Source organism: Heterodontus francisci, chromosome 3, assembly GCF_036365525.1.
Source record: "Heterodontus francisci isolate sHetFra1 chromosome 3, sHetFra1.hap1, whole genome shotgun sequence".
Classification (NCBI taxonomy): Eukaryota; Metazoa; Chordata; class Chondrichthyes; order Heterodontiformes; family Heterodontidae; genus Heterodontus; species Heterodontus francisci.
In genome coordinates, this window is record NC_090373.1 from 96,776,009 (window position 1) to 96,799,543 (window position 23,535).

General features: G+C 44.9%; 1 protein-coding gene across 10 annotated transcripts in view; it reads right to left on the minus strand.

The window, feature by feature from the left end:
• Nucleotides 1-23,535, minus strand: part of opn5 (opsin 5) — a 473,827-nt gene that overhangs the window by 48,176 nt on the left and 402,116 nt on the right. For 8 of the 10 annotated variants that reach the window (XM_068024858.1, XM_068024914.1, XM_068024940.1 and 5 more), the window contains one exon: nucleotides 14,069-14,219. In XM_068024858.1, the coding sequence (XP_067880959.1) occupies nucleotides 14,069-14,219 (151 nt within the window). Of the gene's footprint in view, nucleotides 1-14,068; nucleotides 14,220-14,648; nucleotides 14,762-23,535 lie in introns of those variants that run through there. The other 2 variants (XM_068024897.1, XM_068024887.1) reach the window with 2 other exon arrangements.

Here is a 23,535-nt window from a genome sequence, read left to right on the forward strand (position 1 = left end):
AAAATATTTAAATAAAGGACATGAATAAATTAACGTACCATTCACTGTGATTTTGCTGGCTGTCCGTGATCTTCCTTGCGGCGGCCGGCATTCACACGCCTTCACTTTTCCATCCAGGGAAAGCGAGTTGGGGAAGGGGGGGGATCTTAAGATGTTTAGTGTCGTTTGGGGAGGTAGTCAACTCTGCATGTGTAGTGTGGGGGTTGGGGTAAGAGGTGGCCTCTGCACCTAGTACAGTTGTGGGGGAAAGGTCACGTATTAAATGTAAGTGTTTTGGGGGGATTGGGGGGAACGGGCGGCCATTTATTTTTATTTTCTTTGTATTGGGGATGGGGGAGGAGTATAGGCTTCAACCAGCCTGTATTATAGCATATTGATCTGGTAACAAAACAGCCAAAGCAACTAAATGTTTGTGTGCAATGAAAAATAAACTAAAAATGCACTCTTGAACGACAAGCCATACATTGTCCTAAGTAAAACTGAATTTTTAAAAGTAAAAACAGTTGCGGGGAGCTGATTATTATTATTGAACTTTGATAAATTATAATAATGAGGAATAAGGACGATCCCCTCAGTCCTCCCTCCCTCAAGTTGAAGCCAAATATGAAGATCAAATCTTTTATTTCCTGAGTGAAATAACTTTTATCAGTACCTTGAATAATTTGCAAAAGAAAGTTTTGCAGCCTTTTAAAAATGGCGCCACTGCCTGCGCGGAAGCAGCTGACGCCATTGCCGACGTCACAGAGCCTGCCCCCGCCACATGATTGGAGGGGAGGGCGCGGACCACCCAGCGTATGCAGATGAGCCACCGAATGCTAGATCGCAGCGGCACGGGGACACTCCTGGCGGCTGGAAAATAAAAGCCAACCCAGTAGTTGTAAAGGGGGTATTTCACCAGGAAGGCAGTGATAAAGTTCTGTTGAATGCTGCAATCTGAACTGCAGCCAAACTCCACCACAGCCGCATCACTGCCAGTCATTCTGTTGGAAGCAACCCGAAGGGAGGAACAGGAAAATTGTGCCATAGGTAAAATTTAAAGGGATGTGGCCCCTTCAAAGTAAGTGGTTCCAAAACCGTTCCTGACTAATAAAAGTTGCAGTGCTCGGAGCCTGTGAAGGTAAGTTTTGCGAGATAGGTCTCAACTCTGCATACGTGTGTACGCAGGTGAGTGGGGAATGGTATTACTGGGGATACAACTGCGCACACGTGTAGGAAGGTGGGAGGGGGAACGACTCTGCAGGCACAAAGGGAGCTACTGTGTATCCTCCCTTCGTAAAGGGGGCCATTCTGTGCCATTGCATGTTTGTGTAAGTGAAGCAGCAATGGCACTCCAAGAACCCTGTGTATGGGGTGGATGCCATAAACGGTAAGCATGTAAAGGTAATCAGGCTGCTGGGCCAATCGATGCAGCTGCTACAATCTAAATGTGGTCTTGCTGTGCCACTCTTAGTGGAAGCTAAGACGGGCAATGCACTGCAATGCTACATTGTTGATGCCTGAAAGCGCATGATGTACCAGTCAGCATCATTCTTTTCCCTATTGGGTACTTTCGAAGAAGTGAAGGAATCGAGTTTAATTGCACCTTGAAGATGGCAATGGTTCCCCCTGTGTTCATTGACCCACTTGTGAGGAGCCATATGCATCGCAAGCAAAACCAACAGGCAGGTGCAGCCCATGTAGAGACCCCAGCTTGTGAGCAGCAGCAGTCCCCAAGGCAGACTCGTCACTATAGATCGCCATGCATCTCCAAGTCCTGCATGACATACCTGCAGATGTCAGAGTGCCAGTGTCAGAGGTGACTGTGGATGCCGAGAGAGACAGTGACACGTCTCTGTGCCCTGCTCAACAATTACCTGCAGCTGATGGGCTTCGGTGGACATCATATGCCTGTGGCCCTGTAAATGACAGCGGCTCTTAACCTCTATGCCTCTGCGTCATTTCAGGGGCCCGCCGGAGACCTTTGTGGGGTCACACAGTCATCTGTGCACCGCTGCATCAGGGAGGTATTGGAGGGCCGTGACTATGTCTGCTTCAGGTCGGACCCTGAGAGTCAGGCCCATTGTGGGATTTCCACAGGTGCAAGGTGTCATAGACCGCTGCCATGTGGCCATCAAGGCTCCTGCCGGGCAACCAGCTGCATATGTAAAACGGAAGGGCTTCCACTCGCTCAACGTAGAGCTAGTATGTGATCACCGGAAACTCTTCATGCAAATCTGTGCCCGCTTTCCAGGCAGCTGCCATGACTCCTTCATCCTGCGCCAGTCCCAGGTGCCATTGCTGTTCAATGAACTAGCTCACATCGAGGGGTGGCTTCTTGGAGACAAGGGCTACCCCTTGCAGACTTGGCTCCTGATGCTGGTGAGAAACCCCACCAGTGATTCAGAGGAGAGATACAACGCCAGCCAGGGCACGACAAGAGCCACCATTGAGCAGGTGATCAGCATGCTGAAAATGTGCTTCCGCTGCCTGGATAGATCGGGTGGTGCCCTGCAGTACGTTCCGGAAAGGGTAGCTTGTATAGTTGCTGCTGTTGTGCTCTGCACAACTACACACTCAATAGGGGGAGGCCTTGCAGGATAAGGAGAGGCATGAGCAGGGCTCCTCCTCAGACGATAAGGACGTAGAGGCCGTACAGCAGGAAAGGTGCATGGGGGGACAGAGAGCATCCAGGTGCCGCATGCAGGGAGAGCAGCGAGCAATGGATGCACTGCAACACCTTATTGATCAAAGGTTCTCCACGCCATAAAGACCACGATATGCTCCACATGCCACACAGCACCCTCGGTCACTTGTGCAGAAGTCCGAATCTGCAACATTGTTGTCTCCACCATTACTGGTAGCAGCAGACTGAGACATTGTCCATGTTACTGCATCCATGGAGACGCACATAAGTAATGATGTTATTCCATACATTGGCAGTCCTGAAAGGCCAGTGATGTAATGGGAGGAGACACAATTGGTACATGCTGGGACACTCCATTCGCACAATAAAAACAATACACGTTAGTAGAGAACATTTAGTGAATTAATTTTTTTACAGTGCAGTGTCACCCGTGCAGACCCATTTGTGGCACGGTGTTTTTTTTTTAAACGCTTGCAGGTGCTCCTTCGCGGTGCCACTTCTGTGCTAGCAGCCTGACTGGAGTAAGGCTGCTGATCAGAATGCCTTTTGGCTGTGGATGACTTCGGCGGTTGTCCTCTGTGTGCACGAGACCCAGAGGGCCCCGGCTGGCTGGGGGAATCCTGCGTCAGTGTAAAACTCTGCTCCGACGTTGTGACTGCTGGAGCTTGACTCACCAGTGCAGGGGTGGAGGAGCCGGTGTCCACAATGGAATCACCTTGAGGAGGACCTCGGATATGACGCGCAGGCTCGCCTCCTCCATCTCAAGGCTCGTTTGAACCCCTCTGCTCTCCCGGGAAGGACCTGTGGCAGGGACAGTCTCCATGCCCATAGTTCCCCTCTCGCCTAGCCACTGCAACATGGATTTGATGGCCTCGGCGAGGGATTGCAGGTCAGTGCGTATTAATGGAATCTGGCTCACCAAGACGGCTGCCGTCGTCTCAATGGATGAAGCCATGCACTCAGTTGCCTGGGACATGGCAGTTGTCATGGCCTGGATAGACTCCCCCGTTGTCCGCTCAAGGCTGTGCATGCCTGTCGCATCTCTGCCAGATGCTGCCATGGCTGCTGCTGCAGCTGCAGTATGCCCTATACTGTCCACATCAGAGGGTTATCAGTAGGCTGGGGCTCAGCATAGGCCTGGCCACACTCAGCCCTCCAACTGTCAGGGGCCTCAGCTGTGTCAGCCTCAGTCAGCTGCCCGGGCGTGTGTGCAGTGCTCTCACCAGCTTGTGACCCACACTCTATCGCCGATCGCATTCCCCCAAGGTGACTGTATTTGTGCTGGTGGAAGGTGAGGGAGTGCCATGGGATGCTGCTTCCTCTGAGAATGTCTCTTCCTCTGAGGTTCTGGAGGAGTCCTGGGCTGCCTGGGTCGATTCAGAGTATTGACCTGCAAGATGCAATGAAAAGAGCACACCGATCAAGATGTCAGTCTTGATGTTGCATATGTAATTATTATGACAGCATTGTCTCCAACAATAACAATTTCATAGTCATCATTGTGTATATCAAATGGCTGTATGTTCAGCCAAGAGCCCGAGCTCTACGTCAATGAATGAACGGTCCACATGAATGGATGCCAATCCAGGGCCTTCTCCTCACACTGTTTTAGCAGCCGCACATCTGGCACTTCTCCACCAGTATGACTCGCCTCCCTTGCATTGTGGGCCCTCTTTGACCGGAGGAGCAAGGAGGCAGATATTAAGCATGGCAGATCAACAACACGACACATGTTACAAGAGGGGTGCTAGGCCCAGAGGTGGGGGATGTTCGGTTTGCACTACTGAGTGAGCTTGTCATGTAAGTGCCATGCTCTGAGCAGCAGACAAGGGTGAGTTCTTTCACACTTTCATCAATTGATGTCACATCATTCCTCCCTGCCCAACCTCCATGTCTTTGGTATGGCAGTGGCATACATGTGCCACTTTGGGCACACCCAGCTTCAGTGGAACCATGATACAAAGTGCCATTTACTTTTGTGGAGTGGAGCAGATCGTTCATACTCTTGTGACACTGTACCCAATCATGCCTGATGGCCCACAGCTACTGACCTCATCTGCCACCACCAGCCAGGCTGCCTTGGTCAGGCAGGAGGGCCTTTTCTTACCATCACTGGGGAAAAGGATCTCCGCCCTTGCCTGCACAGCCTGGAGGAGAAGAGCAGGGAGGCATCGCTGAACTGTGGGGCCACTCTGGAATGCACCTCTGCCATCTTCTGATTTTGATGCTGGCCTTAAATGGAAATGGTCAATGCACAGTCTGAAGATTTGAAGCTGCAGCTGCAAGTTGTTCCATCAACAGTTCAAAGTAAGCAGGGCTGACTGCCCTTCAAATAGGGCCCTAGCACCTACTCATGTGATCCAATGCCGAACATGGCGCCGGAAATCCCACCCCCTCCACGTCATTTGGGGGGTAATGGAGGGGGGGAACGGCAAGTCAAGTGTATTATAATGAGCCGTCATACTGAATATTGCGGCGGCTCCGCAACGCGCGGTCCATTCTGAGATCAGCGGCAAGCTGGTAAAATTCAGCCCCGGATAATCTGTTCTAATGAGGTTGGTTCAGGGATAAATAGTGGCCAGGACACTGGAGAGAATCACCTTTTCTTCAAAATAGAGGTATGTGACTTTTTATGTCCACTTGAGAGAGCAGAAGGGCCTCTGTTTAATATCTTATCTGAAAGATGGTACCTGTGACTGTGCTGTAGTCCCTCAGTACTACACTGGCCTATCAGCCTAGATTTTGACTTGAGCACAAATCCTTGGAGTGGGACTCTGAATCCACAACCTTCTAACTTACAGGCAAGAGTGCTACCAACTGAGACATGACTGACATTTCTAAGGAAACAGGCACACATCAAATAGCAGAGTTTAATTCCAATTGTTAGTATTGTCGTGGCAGATACAAATGGTATTTCATATTGCCATGGGCTAAATGTTATGCTGTTGCATGTTGTAACATCAAATCATAATTTAAATACTGTTAGAAGATAGAAAAATTTGCATTTACTGCATTATATCATTTTTGGAACATGACAATGCATTTCACAGAAAATGAATTACTTTTGAAGGCAGTCTTTGTTATGTTTGCAAATTCAGCACAGCAACATCTCCGAATGGGCAAAGGAGATAAAAGTTTAACTGTCCTTGATGGTATTGGTCAAGGGAGGAATGTTGGCCAGGACAGCAGGAAAATTTTTGCTGTTCTTCAAATTACATAGCAGTGCATAAAAATTACATCATAGAAATAGGCTGTTAGGCCAAAACAGTCCGTATTGTCATTTCTCCCCCACAAGCAGTAGTCCTAATCCAATATGCACAGCCTGCTCCCAAATCCTTGTATCTCCCTTTTCAACCACACATCCAGCCTATTTTAAAATGTTTATATTGTCACTGCTTCAATCACTAATTCCAAAAGATTCTTTTACCTCGATCTGAACAGGGGACATTCTTGGTTTGAATCTCATGTGAATAACATCACCTCTAATAATACCATACAGCCTGGATTATCTCCTCAAATCCTATAGTGAGGGTTTGAACTGCAATACTTTGATTCATTAATAAGAGTGCTACCAACTGATAATCACTGTCTGCTTTGTGCTCCCATTGCCCATATAGAGTGCTAGCACCGATAACAATTGCCAAGCATTAGCATTCAAAATGACAACCCCTGACCAAAACAGGTTTGGAAAAAAAGACAACACGATGAGCAATCATGTGAACTATATTCAGGCATTTTTTAAATTAACATTGGAAGTTTCAAATGCCACTAAGAACATGAAATCCCATTAAAGGACAGCTTTTTGATGAAGCAGAGGAACTTGTTTTCAGAATAATTAAACTCTAGGGAAATTTCAAAGAAAATAAAGGAGCGTACCTTTATAACCTTATCACCACAAACGTAATAATGAGAAAGTCTAGACACAAACTCCAAAGTGAGAATTTAAGCTGAGGTCCTATCTGAACAAAGATTAAACCCAATGCTCTATTTGAAGAAGAGCAGATGTCTCGGTCAATATTCTTTTCTCAACTGCCACCTCTAAAAGCAGGTGTTGGGAATTTTCTTTGGCTTTTTTTGTACCTGCAAGATGATTCATGGGCTACTTGGGGAGCTCCTCACTATGCACCTCTATCCATGGCTATCTGCTGCCATCCATTGCTTTCCTCTCCTCTCTTCTGCTGTTTAAATTCCCCTGATTCTAATAGTGGGTGCAGTTTAACCCAAACTTCAAGTTAACTGCTTGCTTTAGTTGCCTCTGTTTGTTCATTCAAACCTATCCCCTGAGCTTACCTTGTGAGCTCTGGTAAAGATCTAGAAAAGACCTGGTTGTGGATTTTCTCTCAAATCTAGCTTCTAATTCCTGGATTTCTCTGGCCATCAAGACCATGCTTCTGTACTGACTACATTGGAATAAACAATAAGACTCTACTGCTTTCTGTAACCTGCTGCTCTTCTTTGCTCAATGAGCTGTGGAGAAGATCTGGAAAAATCTAGATCGAGATCTTCTTTCAAATTTGCCTTCATATTCCTGGACTCCTCTTACCATCAAGAAGATGCTTCTGCTCTCGACTACACCGGCTATGCCGTAAGGCACAACTTCTGACTTTGATCTGCTGCTCTTTTGCGATATTTAAAGTAACATTGATCAGTTTACAGCTCTTCCCGCACCTCTGCTGTGATTGAGGAACATCAATCTCCTGCTGAGCCTTTGATTGCCCACTGGTTATGCTGGTTTTTCAACTTCAGTCTATTCCCGGCCAGAAACTCACTCGCCTGGGCCAAACAGCAAACCTTCGCTGCTTTTGGATTTTAAGGTGTCCTCCAACTTTGCTAGTATCTGTCTGATCTTGCAACTGACTCTGTATGCCTCCTGCATCCTCATTCCCACGAAAATATTTCCATCAGTGCATCCTCCGATACTCCACCCTCAGATCACTTCTGGACTTCACTCGTAACACCTGTCTCTGAATTTGGACAACAATTCATCAATCTCCGAGCTGACTTCAACTTATCTACATCATTGTTATCCTAGCATGGGATTTCTGACTTTAAATCTGGACTCCCTCCTATTTTCTCCATCTATTTCCTATTTCCCGTTTACTATCAGGTTTTTAAATATCTCAATTTTTATGTAACCAGGCCTATGTAACTTCAGCTTCCCCTGAGTCCATTCATTTGTGCATTTGGGCTGTCGCTTGAGACCCAAGCTCATCATTCTATTTCCATGTTACTTTTTCTCACTTAACCCCTCCTAGACCCAGCTCTTCTATCATCATACCTCCTTTCACTTCTCCATTCTCAGAAACTTTGCCCTCCCAATTCCCTACCCCAATCCTTCAGTACTCCTCCACCTTCCTGCACTCTTGCTGCCATCCCAGGGTTGACTTCATCTTAGATAAGCCTAAAACTTCCCTCTGTGCCTCTCTTGGCATCCTCTGAAGGACTTATCGAGGCACTCAACGCTGACTTATTCCAAGCAGAAACTCCAATTGCCCCATCCCACTCTCTGATCGACCTTCCCCGCCCAGTGCACCCACTGTAGGCTAATCTTGCCAATATCCTTCCTGTCCAACTCACCCCTCCCACTGCTGACCCTGTGGACTCTGCCAGCGGATTACTCGTACTGCTCCTGTACACACCTCCTTCCAAAATGGCCCTTCATTTGTGAACAAGGCCCTTGCCATCCATGAACTTATTGTGGATGATCGCATCGACATCATGGCCTTAACGGAAACCTGGCTGAGAGATGATGACACCTTTTCCCTTAATGAAGCCTCCCTGCCTGTCTATATCTTCCACCACTTGCCCCATCAAGACCATTGTGGTGACAGTGTGGCACTTATCACTGGATCACACCCTGGCCTGACCCCCTACTCCTCAGATACTTTCCTTTCCTTTGAGCATCTCACCTTGTCCACATCTCTCAACTCTCATTTAAAAATCCTCATTCTCTACCACCTACCCAAGTCAGACTATCCCCCTATTCACTTGCAAATGCACTTTCACAATCTCCACTGTCTAGCCTCTGGCCCTCCATTCGACGCAACATTTCTGCAGCTACTGAGTCACTCAACTACACCCTCACCTCCAATTTTGACAGCCTAGTCCCCAATAAAACCATTACTCTCTCTCATCCTGGCCATTCCCCCAGTACACACCTCATCTCCACTCAAGTACAAGGGATGCAGACTTGAAAGGAATTGGTGAACAACTGGTTTAGTCATCCACTGCCAGATCTGGCTGGACCACTTAAAACACTATCGGTTTCTGCTCTCATCTGCTGAAACTGCTCACAATTCCAGGATCATCCTGAAATACAAAGATAATTCTTGGTTTCTTTTCTCCACTGCAAACTGTCTTCTTAAACTTCTCTCCCCTGTCCCCTCCACCCTCACCTCCAACAATAAATGGGAGGAGCTCATGGACCTTTTTGTCACTAAGATCAAGACAATCTGATCAGCTGCTTTTGCTGAGTCACTCCCTTCCACTAGCCCGCCTGACCAAATTTCAACCAAAGATCCCCCCTGCCCTAGCCCTAAACACGTATCTTTCTCTAGTTTCCCTCCTATCTCCCCTCGTGCCCGCTCCGAGCTCATCCTATTCATGAGACCCATCAACTCTATTCCCACTAAACTGCTGATCACCCAACTTCCTCTCCTGATCCCCATGTTAGCTGACATTGTAAACAGTTCTCTCTCTTCAGATGTTGTCCCTCTTTCCTTTAAATCTGCCGTCATCACTCCTCTCCTCAAAAAAAAACCCTTGACCCCCACCTTCCTTGCAAACAACCGTCCCATCTCCAACTTCCTTTTCCTGTCCAAATTCCTTGAACATGGTGTTGCCTCCCATATCCATAACCATCTCTCCTGGCATTCCATGTTTGAATCCCACCAATCGGGTTCCCACCCTTGTCACAGTACCGAAATGGCTCTTATCAAAGTGACAAATGGCATCCTATGTAACGGTGACAAAAGTTAACTATACCTCCTCATTCTTCTTGACCTGTCTGCAGCCTTTGACATGGTTGACCACACCATCCTCCTCCAACACCTCTTCATTGTCGTCCAGATGCATGGAATTCCTCTTACCTGGTTCCATTCTTATCTATCCAATCATACCAAGAGTATCACTTGCAATGGCTTCCCTTCCTGCTCCCGCACCATTACTTCTGGTGTCCCCCAAGGATCTATCCTTGGCCCCCTTCTATTTCTCAGCTACATGGGGCTGTTCGGCAACATCGTCCAAAAGCACAGTGTTAGTTTTCACATGTAGACTGATCACAGCCATCTCTACCTCACCACCATCAAGCTCGACTCCTCCATTGTTGCTAAATTATCAGACTGCTTATCTGACATCCAGTACTGGATGAGCAGAAATGTCCTCCAATTAAATATTGGGAAGACTGAAGCCATTGTTTTCAGTTCCTGCTCTGAATTCCATTGCTTATCTACCAACTCCATCCCTCCCTGGCAACAGTTTTGGGCTAAACTAGTCTTTTTGAACCTTGGTGTCATATCTGACCCCAAGATGAGCTGCTGACCATGAGGTGCTGCCAGCACCTAAGACCGCCTATTTTTACCTCCCTAATATCGCCTGAGTTTACACGTGTCTCAGCTCATCTGCTGCTGAAACCCTCATTCCTACCTTTGCTACTTCTAGATTTGACTGTTCCAATGCACTCCTGGCTGGTCTCCCACATTCTACCCTCTGTAAACTTGAGGTTCTCCAAAACTCTGCTGCCCATATTCTAATGCACACCGAGTCCTGTTCCCCTATCACCCTTGTGCTCGCTGATCTACATTGGCTCCCGGTCAAGCAACATCTTGATTTCAAAATAGTCATCCTTGTTTTCAAATCCCTCCATGGCCTCACACCCCACACCCCACCCCCCAACTCCCCCCGCCCACCTCCCTATTTCTATTATCTCCTCCAGCCGCACAAGCCTCAGATATCTATCCTTCTCTAATTCTGGCCTCTTGAGCATCCCTGATTTAATCGCTCCGCCATTAGTGGCCGGGCCTTCAGTTGCCTTCACGTCAGTGAAAATTCTGTATACACAGAATGGGGGTTAAAGTGGAATATCGCGAAAATGGGCGTGGGGATCATGGTATACCATTAACCTGTGCCCGTCCTTTGCATTAAATTTGTGCTATCTGTTCTTTTAGATGTTCTCTACTTGCAGCCAGTGCTACCCGCATTCTTCATTTGCTGCACGCATCTGCAGGGGGCCCGATATCGCAAGTATCTAACCTTAATTAAAGGTAGCCTGCACCTCTTAAAGTGGAGGTAAATTTTGGCTGCAGAAAATGGGGGTAGTCGTTTGAAAACTGACTCTGGGCTATGATACTTTGAGGAATTGCTGAATATGCAAGAAAGTGTACACCAAGTTTTTTAGACAATGCACTGGAGGCCTTTCTTGGTGGAAGCAGTGGAAAGAAAGAGAGACATTCGATCTCCATAGGAGACAGGAGGCCCTCCAGACAAATGCTCAAGGAGCAGTGGAAGAAGTAATGACAAAGGTCAATGCTGGGAGCTTTGCTCAAAGAATATGGATGGAGTGGAGGAAGAATTTGACGATCTAGTATGAGTTGTCAAGATGTGTGAGTAAATCTTCAAATGGCATATCCTATCAACCGCACCACTAGTCTCATCCACTACTCAATTCTTTACACCCCATCACCCACTTAACAACAATCTCCATTAATCAGTACCCAATCCTGCATGCTTTGATGAAGGAAGGGCAGTGGATGTTATCTATATGGACTTTAGTAAAGCCTTTGACAAGGTCCCACATGGCAGACTGGTACAAAAGGTGAAGTCACATGGGATCAGAGGTGAGCTGGCAAGATGGATACAGAACTGGCTCTGTCATAGAAGACAGAGGGTAGCAATGGAAGGGTGTTTTTCTGAATGGAGGGATGTGACTAGTGGTGTTCCACAGGGATCAGTGCTGGGACCTTTGCTGTTTGTAGTATATATAAATGATTTGGAGGAGGATGTAACTGTTCTGATTAGTAAGTTTGCGGACGACACAAAGGTTGGTAGAGTTGGGGATAATGATGATTGTCAGAGGATACAGCAGGATATAGATCGGTTAGAGACTTGGGCGGAGAAATAGCAGATGGAATTTAATCCGGACAAATGTGAGGTCATGCATTTTGGAAGGTCTAATGCAGGTGGGAGGTATACAGTAAATGGCAAAACCCTTAGGAGCATTGACAGGCAGAGAGATCTGGGCGTACAGGTCCACAGGTCACAAAGTGGCAATGCAGGTGGATAAGGTAGTCAAGAAGGCATACGGCATGCTTGCCTTCATCGGTCGGGGCATAGAGTATAAAAATTGGCAAGTCATGTTGCAGCTGTACAGAACTTTAGTTAGGCCACATTTAGAATATTGCGTGCAATTCTGGTCGCCACACTACCAGAAGGATGTGGAGGCTTTGGAGAGGGTACAGAGGAGGTTTACCAGGATGTTGCCTGGTCTGGAGGGCATTAGCTATGAGGAGAGGTTGGATAAACTCGGATTGTTTTCACTGGAATGACGGAGGTGGAGGGGCGACATGATAGAGGTTTACAAAGTTATGAGCGGCATGGACAGAGTGGATAGTCAGAAGCTTTTTTCCAGGGTGGAAGAGTCAGCACTAGGGGACATAGGTTTAAGGTGCGAGGGGCAAAGTTTAGAGGGGATGTGCGAGGGAAGTTTTTTACACAGAAGGTGGTGAGTGCCTGGAACTTGCTGCCAGCGGAGGTGGTGGAAGCAGATACGATAGCAACGTTTAAGAGACATCTTGACAAATACATGAATAGGAAGGGAATAGAGGGATATGGGCCCCAGAAGTGCAGAAGGTTTTAGTTTAGGCAGGCATCAAGATCGGCACAGGCTTGGAGGGCCGAATGGCCTGTTCCTGTGCTGTACTGTTCTTACTACTTTACCGCACCCACATACACATGGCTCTGCAGCAAGCTTTACACCTGCCGATTATTCAACCATAAAAGCCATATCACACAAACATACTCACTGACACACTTCCCTCCTTCCTGCAGGGGAAGATGGTGCATAGCGTTAGGTAGCAGCAAAAAACTAGAGGACAAGTGTTCTTGCATGCTTTAACCCCCATGGAGGAAAGAGGGCTGGAGGGATCGATGATGAGGGCAGAGTCATGAGCCATCTCATGAATGAATAACCCTTTCCACCTAATAATGGAGTTAAGGTACAGGACATCCACAGTTTAATTGAATAATGGAACAGGTTTTTGGGGCTGAATGGCCTACTCTGTTCCTATTTTCCTATGTTCTATGTAACTTGGTCCTGCCACAATTTACATCCCAATAGTTCCTGTCCATCAATAACACTTCTGTGTTTCTGACCTAGGAAGAAACTTGGGGCCTAATTACTTTTTGAACAGCAAATAAAGTGAGCCAGACAAGCAACTAAATTATGTTTGGTAGTGCCATTCTGTTAGTCAACTGGGATAACAATTAAATTGAAAGAAATAATCATAAGTTGAATTAAAGAAAAACTTTTTTCCCACTTTATTATACCAACTTCCTTTGTCTCCTCTACCTTTTCACCTGAAGATATTGGGATTTTCTTCACTAGTGGCAGAAAATGAAGGAGAATGAGACAGAGAGGCCTACAGCCAGATCCACACCCCAGCCAGCACCACCGAGATTATTTCTACACTAGGGTTGCCATATCTCCAAAATTGTCCTGGAGTCTCCAACAATTAAAGATTAATCTCCTGGACACTACTATGAGCAAAATCATAAGGGCTTTAAAGAAAAATTATGTTTTCCATTGTTGTAGCAACAGGATAATAATTCCACCCCCAACTTTGCTGCAAACCCATCTCATTTTCTTGGGTTGGATGTCACTAAACATGCAGCATAAGCGTCCAGCTAAATTATCTCCACTGAGGAAGCTCAACAGGGCCAAAGGGAGAAATGAGGTTATCTGCAGCAGGGATGCCAAGGAAGCACCTGAGCAGGTACTTTAAAAGGCTCAAAGAGCTCCAAATAAGAAAGGAACTGCAGTCGTTCAAGGCTTGGCCGGGACCAAGACTTACAAAGGTAAATGCTGCGAGTGAAATTGGAGGGAGAGCAGGTCTCTACTAAACCCGCTGCTTCCAATTTCAGACATCAAGTCCACTATTATCAATACCCCTGTCTACTGGTACCTTCCACCACGCGGTCCACGGGAGTGATGGCAAGAAGGGCAGAAGGGAAGGAAATGGACCTGAAGAGCATTCCTGATAACCTTTACATGCAGGGAGCAAGAAAGGGGTGATTGGGAACAGTCTGGCAAGGGTGGAGGGGGGGAAATCCAGGTCAGGGTGGGTGGCAGCTGTGGGCCTCAATGCTCCATTTTTCTGACATCTCTGCTGCTGTCCCATCTAATTTGGAGTGAGATAATAGAGGAAGATTAAGAAATGCACATTCTCTTACCTATGACTATTAAGTAGATTCCTGCTATTACATCAGCTTCCCAGGATAGCTTTGAAGTGAATGGATCTTCATGGAGAAGAGAGGGAGGAAGGTCACTAGAGGGAAGATCTGTGTCGTTGTGACTGGATGACATTCTTATACAATACGTTACCTTAAACAAAAACATAAAACTATAATCTTTTCTTCAAAAAACAAGACATGTTTATAATTTATAGCAATGACCTTTTCAGCTATATCAAGTTTGAAGTGTACCTTTAACTTGTACCAAAATATGTTCACCCAACATCTTTGTACTTGCTCCCTCATCCCGCAGTGCCTTGGATTTAAAATTTGCATCCTTGTGTTCAAATTCCTGCATGGTCTCACCCCTCCTTGTCTCTTTAACCTCCATCAGCTCTATAACCCTCCAAGATCTCTGCACTCCTCCAATTCTGGCCTCTTGTGCATCCTCGATTTCCATCACCCCACTAGTGATGGTCGTGCCTTCAGTTATCAAGGCCCTAAGTTCTGAAATCACCTCCCTATACCTCTCTGTCTGTCTACCTTTCTCTCCTTCTTTAAGACGGCCCTTAAAACCTACCTCTTTGACAAAGCTTTTGGTCACCTGTCTTAAGATCTCCTTATGTGGCTTGGTGTCAAAGTTTTGCTCCTCTGAAGGACTTTGAGGCATTTTACTATGTTGAATGCAAGTTGCTGTTGTGTTGAAATCCTTTATTTGTGATCTGCAGTGAAATCCTAGCAATTAGTCAGCGGTAAAATTTATGGAGTTACTTATGCTATTTGGATTTGTAATAAAAAGCTCTGACCTATTGCCTTCAAGAATTTCAAGTTAAGAAATTTGGCTTGAGCTACAATAAATCCCTAATGTGAATGTTCTGTGGATTTCCACTGTGAATTAAAAGCTGCCACATGAACTGAACAGGCAATCTATTACCTCTAAGGGTTGCAATTCTGCTGTGTAACAGGAACAAAGGAACAGGAGTAGGTCATTCAGCCCTCAAGCCTATTCCACCATTCAATAAGATTATGGCTGATCTGAATCTTAACTCCAGCCACCTGTTTTGGATCCATATCTTTTTATACCCTTGCTCACAAAAACCTATTGATCTCAGGTTTAAAACTATTAATTGAGCTACCCTTTGCATGAAAAAGTGGTTCCTAACTTCTCTCTCAAATGGCCTGGCTCTGATTTTAAAGCTATCTCCCTTGTCTTGGACCCTCCCACCAGTAGAATTGTTTCTATCTACCCTATTAATTCCTTTCAAATCCTAAAAACCTTAGTCAAATAACTTATTAACTTTCCAGAGTCCAGGTAATACAAGCCTAGTTTATATAATTGCTCCTCATAATCTAACCCTTGGAGCCCTGATATCATTTTGGTGAATCTGTTTTGCGCCCCTTCCAAGGTCAATATATCCTTTCTAAGGTGCAGTGCTCAGAATTATCCACAGTACTCCAGATATGGTCTAAATGGGCTGTATATAACTATAGCAAAACTTTATATCCAAGCCCACCAGTGATAAAGACTAACATTGCAATGGCCTTTTTTATTTATTTTCTGTGCCTCACTATGACCTATGCAATATTAGCATTCAATGTGACAGCTTTAGTACAGATTTTAATGAAGGCATGAACCATTAACTGTTCCTGTGTGCCAGCTTGATTCACCAGATAGCAGTCAGTAAGCAATGCCATGGAAGATTGTGGGCCCGAATTTTCTCAGAGCTGCTCCTGCGCTGCTGCTGCAACTTTGCTCTAAGTGTCACAGATGCCCAATCCTGTTTGTTGTGTAGTATAACGCTCCTGTCATCATAATATAGGCCATCCTTTAACTCAATGCAGCAACACAGGAGATCTGCTGGTTTTGATTTAATCTAATTTGACATATGTAACTAAAAATAAAACTCACATCCAGTGGGTTTTCAACAAATGTCACTCTTTGTGATCATGCCACTCATACAGTGTCAGTCGCTCTGGATGTGAGTCATGGGGAGAATATGAAGAAATTGTTAGGTAGGTGGTTGGGCCTCTGGCACATGACTGAGTAATTATTGAAAGTTGAACACTTTTGATCTGCCCAATAGTGACAGCTCTGCTAGTCACAAAATGTCAATGTAGAAAAAAGGATTATTTTTCAATCTAGATGGATTCTGTTGCTTAGAATACAAGTGATGAAAGTCAAAGTCTGTTTTACATCAATTTGGTTTCAAGTGGGGTAAATTTTGAATAAAAACAGTCTCTGATTGCTAGAAAATGGCTCTATGATGATATACATCTGCTTGACTCTTCGAGAACCAATCAAAATGGTAATTAGGTTCACCAATGTGACATCAGTGAAATACACGGACCATCAAACATATCATTCTGCCAATAATTTGCAAGCTGTAAATAATGGCTAATCGTGGAAAATGTTTGACAATTCAAAAATTGAATAGGCAATTAAATTCTAAATTGGTATGCACTAATCAACTACTGATGTCAGAGACACATAAAATATCATTCCAAAAAAAAGAATGAACACCACCCTGGAAATCACACTATAAAATGGTCCAAAAATTAAGCAGTTAGGGCAGGGGGAAGGAAAATCAGACAGCAACTGGATAAACCAAAGTCTCATCCCTTTTATGTTGCACTGTAAACTGGCAAAAGTGGGAGTGGACAGAAGAAGTGCCCATACTCACTGGAAAATGCATATAAATGACAGGATGATCAAAAATTCTATAATTTCTGTCAATATCACACTCAACCTAACATATGGCTGTATAAAACTGGCTCAGCTTTTTATTTTGAAGTAGAATAGGTGAATTATTACCTACTCTCCAAGCCAAATTGAAATATAATTCTCACACCTAACAGCGCGTAACCATGGTTTCCCAATAGAGATTCCTATTTGCTCATGATTAATGGAGCAAAAGCAGCGAAAGAGAATACCAGGGAGGCATGCCTTATAAGACACAACAGGAAAAGGATGTAAACTCCTTGCTCTTACTCTGCAGTAGGAATGTAGAGACACAGTGGTCCTTCCAGGATGGCTTTCAAGGGGTCCACTAAAGGAGGTTCTGCTTAACTAAAAAAACTTTAGATAAGCTGCTGCAGCCAGAGCTCCAAGCTACCTGCACCACTAGAACAGCACTTACTACTGTATTTTTTTGCAACAGAGTTATTTAAGTCTGAAACAGAAAACTTTCCCAATTTAATTCAATATGCTGTCTATTGCTGAATCAGTTAACTGATATGCTGTTTAACAAGGCTAAAGAGTTCATCAGTTTTTGGATATCCTCCTGGCAACAACGAGAGAATTTTACATATTGACCACATGGCTGGCTTGCCCAAGATGTTAGGGACAATAGCGTGGTTGGAGGCGGTGGGGGAGGTTGGTGGGGAGTGTTGGGAGGAGGTTGCTTTGTAATATACTCTTAGCAAAGTTTCAAGAATGTTGGTAGCTTGTTGTGTTCTTCTCAAACATGCCTTTCGGAAAGGTGTTGTGATGGATACCCTGAGAAGGAACATAAGGCAGAAGAGGGACCATTTCAGGCAGAGGAACAGCAGCAACAGCAGGAGGAAGAGCAAGCAGGGTCAGCAGTAAAAGATTTGACAAAAGCTTATTTGAGACATCTTCTCAAATTAAATGAAAAGGAAGACCTCGTTACTGGCCTCATATTCACACAATCCTGCTTGGAATCCCATTACAAGTGTCTTGCAGAATGACTCTGAGAGTATTTATCACATTCCCAAAACTATGGACAGCTGCCACAATCAAAATATGACCGCTTTATATTCAATAGTTGGATGTGATCAAATGTTACACATTGTTTCTGAGGGGTGAATGATGGTAAGAGTGAGGCAGTGAGCAAAGGGTGCCTGTTTCCTTCTTTCCCCTCAGCAGCTTCCTGTTGTTTTTAATATAGTTGTCATGAAGACCCCCACCTGCCAAGAATGAGACATATTAATTTCACATGAACACTAATTTTAAACTATTGCTGGAGTGGAGAGATGACGTGTTTAAAGAGATCAGCAGTGGCTGGCAAAAAATTTGCATTCTAAGAGACAGTCACCTAGGAAAAGACAATGGGAACTGCTCACTGATTCAATTAACAGACACTAGTCCGAGCAATGATGATCCACATCTTGCCGGTGTAAGAGACAGGACTACATCCCCCCACCAAGAGCTTTGGAATCCATAAATGCAGGAGTTTGTTAAAAAAGCAAGTCACATGACTAACCTGCTGGTCCAGGCCTGGTTTTAAGCTACACACAGGACAGCTTGGGTCAGACTGCAGATTGCAACTGAACTTGGAACAAGAGCCTCTCTCCTGTCTGGCTCTCTCTCTTTCACTAATCTCTGGGTCCACTGAAGTCACTTAAACCTCAAGAAATAAAAGACTCCTACATTGAAGCAGGTTTTAAAGTATGCACTGGGCTCCAGTGAAACGGCAAGACTTATCGGCAACCAAAGACTCTACATCGAACTCAAAGGACTGTAAGTAGAAACCCAGCTATTGCCTCAAACTTTTCCCATCTATTCTTTCTACTTTTTCTGTCTCTCTCTGCGTGTGTGTTTATTGCATATGCATGCTAGCGTGGTTGCGTCACGTATTCGTAAACCAAATTAGAGTTTAAGATTAATAAACTTCCACCTTTCTTGTTTAAATCTAAGAAAACCTGTCTGATTTATTTCTTTACATTGCAGTTGGAAAGCAGTGGACAAGGATTCACTGAGGGGGAGTTAAAAACATGGTGTTTTAAACATTAAATCCTGTTACGGTTAAACCAGGCAAAGGCTGAGAGGAAACCCCTAGACCCCTTTCTCACCTGGTCGTAACAATAGCGGAAGAAAAATGATGGAAAATTTCAATATTTGGCAGATAAACTGAGGTGTGCTGTGTGGCCTTTGGTGACGCATGAAATGCTTGTTTTCAAAAGTGTCTGTGTTCCCACACCTTGAAATGGCAAAGATAAACATGGTCCAAACAAACCGACAGCTACCACTTGCCCTCCTGCTTCTTCATCCCAACAGCATGTGTCATGTGATGGTCATTACTGGAAAGACGTGATTGCACTGGAGAGGGTGCAGCAGGGATTTAGGAAGATGTTGCCAAGACTGTAAAAGTTTAGCTTTGAGAAAAGATTGGATGGACTGGGGTTGTTTTCCTTGGAACAAAGGAGGCTGAGGGGTGATTTAATTGAGGTGTATAAAATTATGAGGGGCCGAGATAGAGTAAATAGGGTCAACTTATTTACCTTAGCAGAAAGTCAAAACCCAGGGGGCATAGATTTACAGAGTAATTGGTAGAATTTTTGGGGGAGGCAGAGGTCTAGTGGTAATGTCTCTGGACTAGTAATCCAGAAGCCTAAGCTAATCCTCTGCGGTCATGAGTTCAAATCCCGCCACAGTGTAATTAGCAAGCTAGTCTAGTGGTGACTATGAAACCATTGTTGATTGTTGTTAAAAATCCATCTGGTTCACTAATGTCCTTTCGGGAAGGAAATCTGCTGTCCTTACCTGTGTCATGGAGCTTTTCTTTCTCCTCTGTTTAAAAACAGTGTGCCTTTCACACTCTGTTTAAAAACAGTGTGCCTTTAAAAACTAAGGGGTACAGAATGCCAGCAGCTGCACCCATTTCCTAGGCAACAGCAGGAGAGAGAGGCGGTCGCATGGTATATTTTAACTTTTGACTTTGTGTAAAAGACTGGCTTAAACCAGTTTGATCCAAAAACCAGTGAAGAGTGCTCTGAAGGAAGAAGTGGTCCATATCTCAGCAGAAAAACCTACATGAGCTACAGATGGTGTTTTTGTGTCAACAGGAAAAAACCTCTGGGAAAAGAACATTTGTATTGTTGAAGGTAGCAAATTCCTTTTTTACTTCCAAACTCTTAAGAGGTCTTTGCCTCAGAAGTAACTCTTTGTTATCTGTTTGTGTTTGCTGGAATTCTCAGTAAAGTTTCTACTGAAAGACCACCAGTTTGAAAATCCAAATAGACCTGTTGCTATACTCCTTATTGAAAGAATTGTGTGACACCTGCTGCAACCAAAGTGCTTTGAATGCTTATTCCTTAGGGTCTGTTCATTGAATTCGCCTGGAGAGCTCGAATGGCATCAGACTGTTCAGCTCCGGGACATCTCACCCACCAGGAACATAACCCACAAAGACTTACAACCCAGCTACTTACTTATTCCTGAGAAACATTATTTTTAAACACAGAAATGAATATATGTGTGTGTGCATTAGGGTTAGAATAAATAAGAAGTTATAAAAACTTTCAGACACAGATTTATCTCAATAGTGTTTAAGGTTTAGCTTATTGATAAATAGTTAATTTGATGTTTTTTAAAGATACCTAGTTTGATCTCTTTTATTCTGGGGGATTAATAAAGTGTTTAATTTGGCTAATTTCTGGTAGGTGGGAAAACTTTAATAATATGCTTTGACCTGTGGAGTAGTGGGACTGAATTGACAGTGCATTACTCCCGCCTTGGTCGTAACACCTGGTCTAGCCTACAAATTACTTCAGACCCACAGCAATGTGGTTGTCTCTTAAATGCCCTCTGAAATGGCCTAGCAAGCCATTCAGTTCACCCATTTTCTCAAGGGCAATTAGTGATAGGCAATAAATACTGGCCTAGCCAGAGGCGCCCACATCCCATGAACGAATAAAAAAAAAGATTAGAAGGGAGATGAGGAAACATCTTTTCACCCAGAGGGAGGTATGGACCTGGAAGTCACTGCCTGAATGGTGGTAGAGGCAGATACTCTCACCATATGTAAAAAGTACTTGATGTCTACTTAAAGAGCCGTGACCTGCAGGGCTACGGACCTAGTACAGGAAGGTGAGATTAGGCTAGGTAGCTCTTTGTTGACAGGTATGGATACAATTGGCCAAATGGCCTCCTTCTGTGTTATAAATTTTCTATGATTCTATGTGCCTGTCCAGAAGTTCCAGTACTTCCTCCCGGTGTTGAGTGAGAGATTAAATTTCAGGTAAAGCCACAACCTGTGGCCTGAGACATGGAAGGCATGACTACAGCACTGAAGGCTGACCAAAACATTTTGTCAGAAGTCTAAGAAATAGGCAAGAGTGACTGGAACTGCAAGCAGGAAAGATCAGTTCTGGTGAGAAGTGGAAGGGTTTTGTGCATGGTACACTGTGAGGGAAGGTAAGCAGGTTGCATATTGGAGAGGGATGGGACCAAGTATAACTGGTGTACATTAAAGATCGCTGGAGCAACCCTTGAACTCAGTGAATCTTAAGGGACTGCCACACATATAAACAGAGGGAAATGGGATCCAAAATATCTTACATTGGCTGGTGATATCATTCAACTTTATTTTGCACTGCACTGAAGTCCTTGGGCTCAGCAGGTAGGCACTAACAGCTGCAGTAACCACACTTCTCAAAGCATGCACCTCTGGCTTTCTGCCACCAACTTCAAACAGTTCTCTCATGTGAAGCAACTCACTGAAGAGCACATCCAGGTCTGATGTGGAGCAATTTGCAGCTCATCATTTTCCCACCGCTCTTGCTGCCATATTTAGTTATAACTTTGAAATCCGCTTCCAGTGCTGCTCTTTTAAGCAGCCACAGGCATAAATATGACTTGTAAGGCAGGACTGGTCCAGCCTGCCCACTTGTAATTATGCAAATGTGCTGACTCGCGGAATTGTGATGGAGTCAGCATCAGTCCAATCAGCAGGAGAGGATCTCACCATACTTCCAGCAGCTCAGTGGCCTTTTGCTTCCTGCAGAACTTCTAGGATTATCAAGCCTTGTATGTTTACACTCCCAGGAATTCTGCAGATCCAAGGATTTAATTGAATTCAAAAGTTTCATCTTTGGTGGTTGTCATAAATATGAGTTCTGATTATAGAACCATCGAACCATAGAAAAGTTAAGGCACAGAAAGAGGCCATTCAACCCATTGTGTCTGCACCAGCTGAAAAAACAAGCCGTCCAATCTAATCCCACCTTCCAGCACTTGGTCTGTAGCTTTGCAGGTTACAGCACTTCAGGTGCATGTCCAGGTACCTTTTAAAAGAGGTTTCTGCCTCCACCACTGATCCGGGCAGTGAATTCCAGACACCCACAATCCTCTGGGTGAAAAAGTTTTTCTCATGTCTTCTACCAATCACATTACATCTGTGCCCACTGATAATTGACCTCTCCGCTAAGGGGAAACAGGTCCTTCCTGTCTACTCTAACTAGGCTCCTCATAATTTTGTATACCTCAGTTAAGTCACCCCCCGTCAACCTCCTCTGTTCTAAGGAAAATAGCCCTAGCCTATCCAATCTTTTCTCATAGCTGCAGCTTTCAAGCCCTGGCAAAATTCTTGTAAATCTCCTCTGTACTCTCTCCAGAGCAATTATGTCCTTCCTGTAATGTGGTGACCAGAACTGTATGCAATACTGCAGCTGTGTCTTAACCAGTATTTTATACAGTTCCATGCTCTACGGCAGCGAGGCCTGGACAACGTATGCCAGCCAAGAGCGACGTCTCAATTCATTCCATCTTCGCTGCCTTCGGAGAATACTTGGCATCAGGTGGCAGGACTATATCTCCAACACAGAAGTCCTTGAAGCGGCCAACACCCCCAGCTTATACACACTACTGAGTCAGCGGCGCTTGAGATGGCTTGGCCATGTGAGCCGCATGGAAGATGGCAGGATCCCCAAAGACACATTGTACAGCGAGCTCGCCACTGGTATCAGACTCACCGGCCGTCCATGTCTCCGTTATAAAGACGTCTGCAAACGCGACATGAAATCGTGTGACATTGATCACAAGTCGTGGGAGTCAGTTGCCAGCATTCGCCAGAGCTGGCGGGCAGCCATAAAGACAGGGCTAAATTGTGGCGAGTCGAAGAGACTTAGTAGTTGGCAGGAAAAAAGACAGAGGCGCAAGGGGAGAGCCAACTGTGCAACAGCCCCAACAAACAAATTTCTCTGCAGCACCTGTGGAAGAGCCTGTCACTCCAGAATTGGCCTTTATAGCCACTCCAGGCGCTGCTTCACAAACCACTGACCACCTCCAGGCGCGTATCCATTGTCTCTCGAGATAAGGAGGCCCAAAAGAAAGAAATACAGTTCCAGCATTACATCCCAGCTTTTGTATTCTATACCTCAGCCAATAAAGAAAAGCATTCCATATGCCTTCTTCACCACTCTATCAACCTGTCCTATCTCCTTCAGGGACCTGTGGACATGCTCTCCAAGTCTTCTCACTTCTTCTACCCCTCTCAATATCCTCCTGTTTATTGTGTATCCCCTTGATTTGTTTGTCCTCCCCAAATGCACTATCTCATATTTCTCCGGATTGAATTTCATTTGTCAATTTTCCGTCCACTCAACCAAACCATTGATATCATTCTGGAGTCTACAGCTATCCTCTTCACGATCAACTACATGGTCAATTTTTGTGTCATCTGCAAATTTCCCAATTATGCCTCCCACATTTAAGTCCAAATCATTAA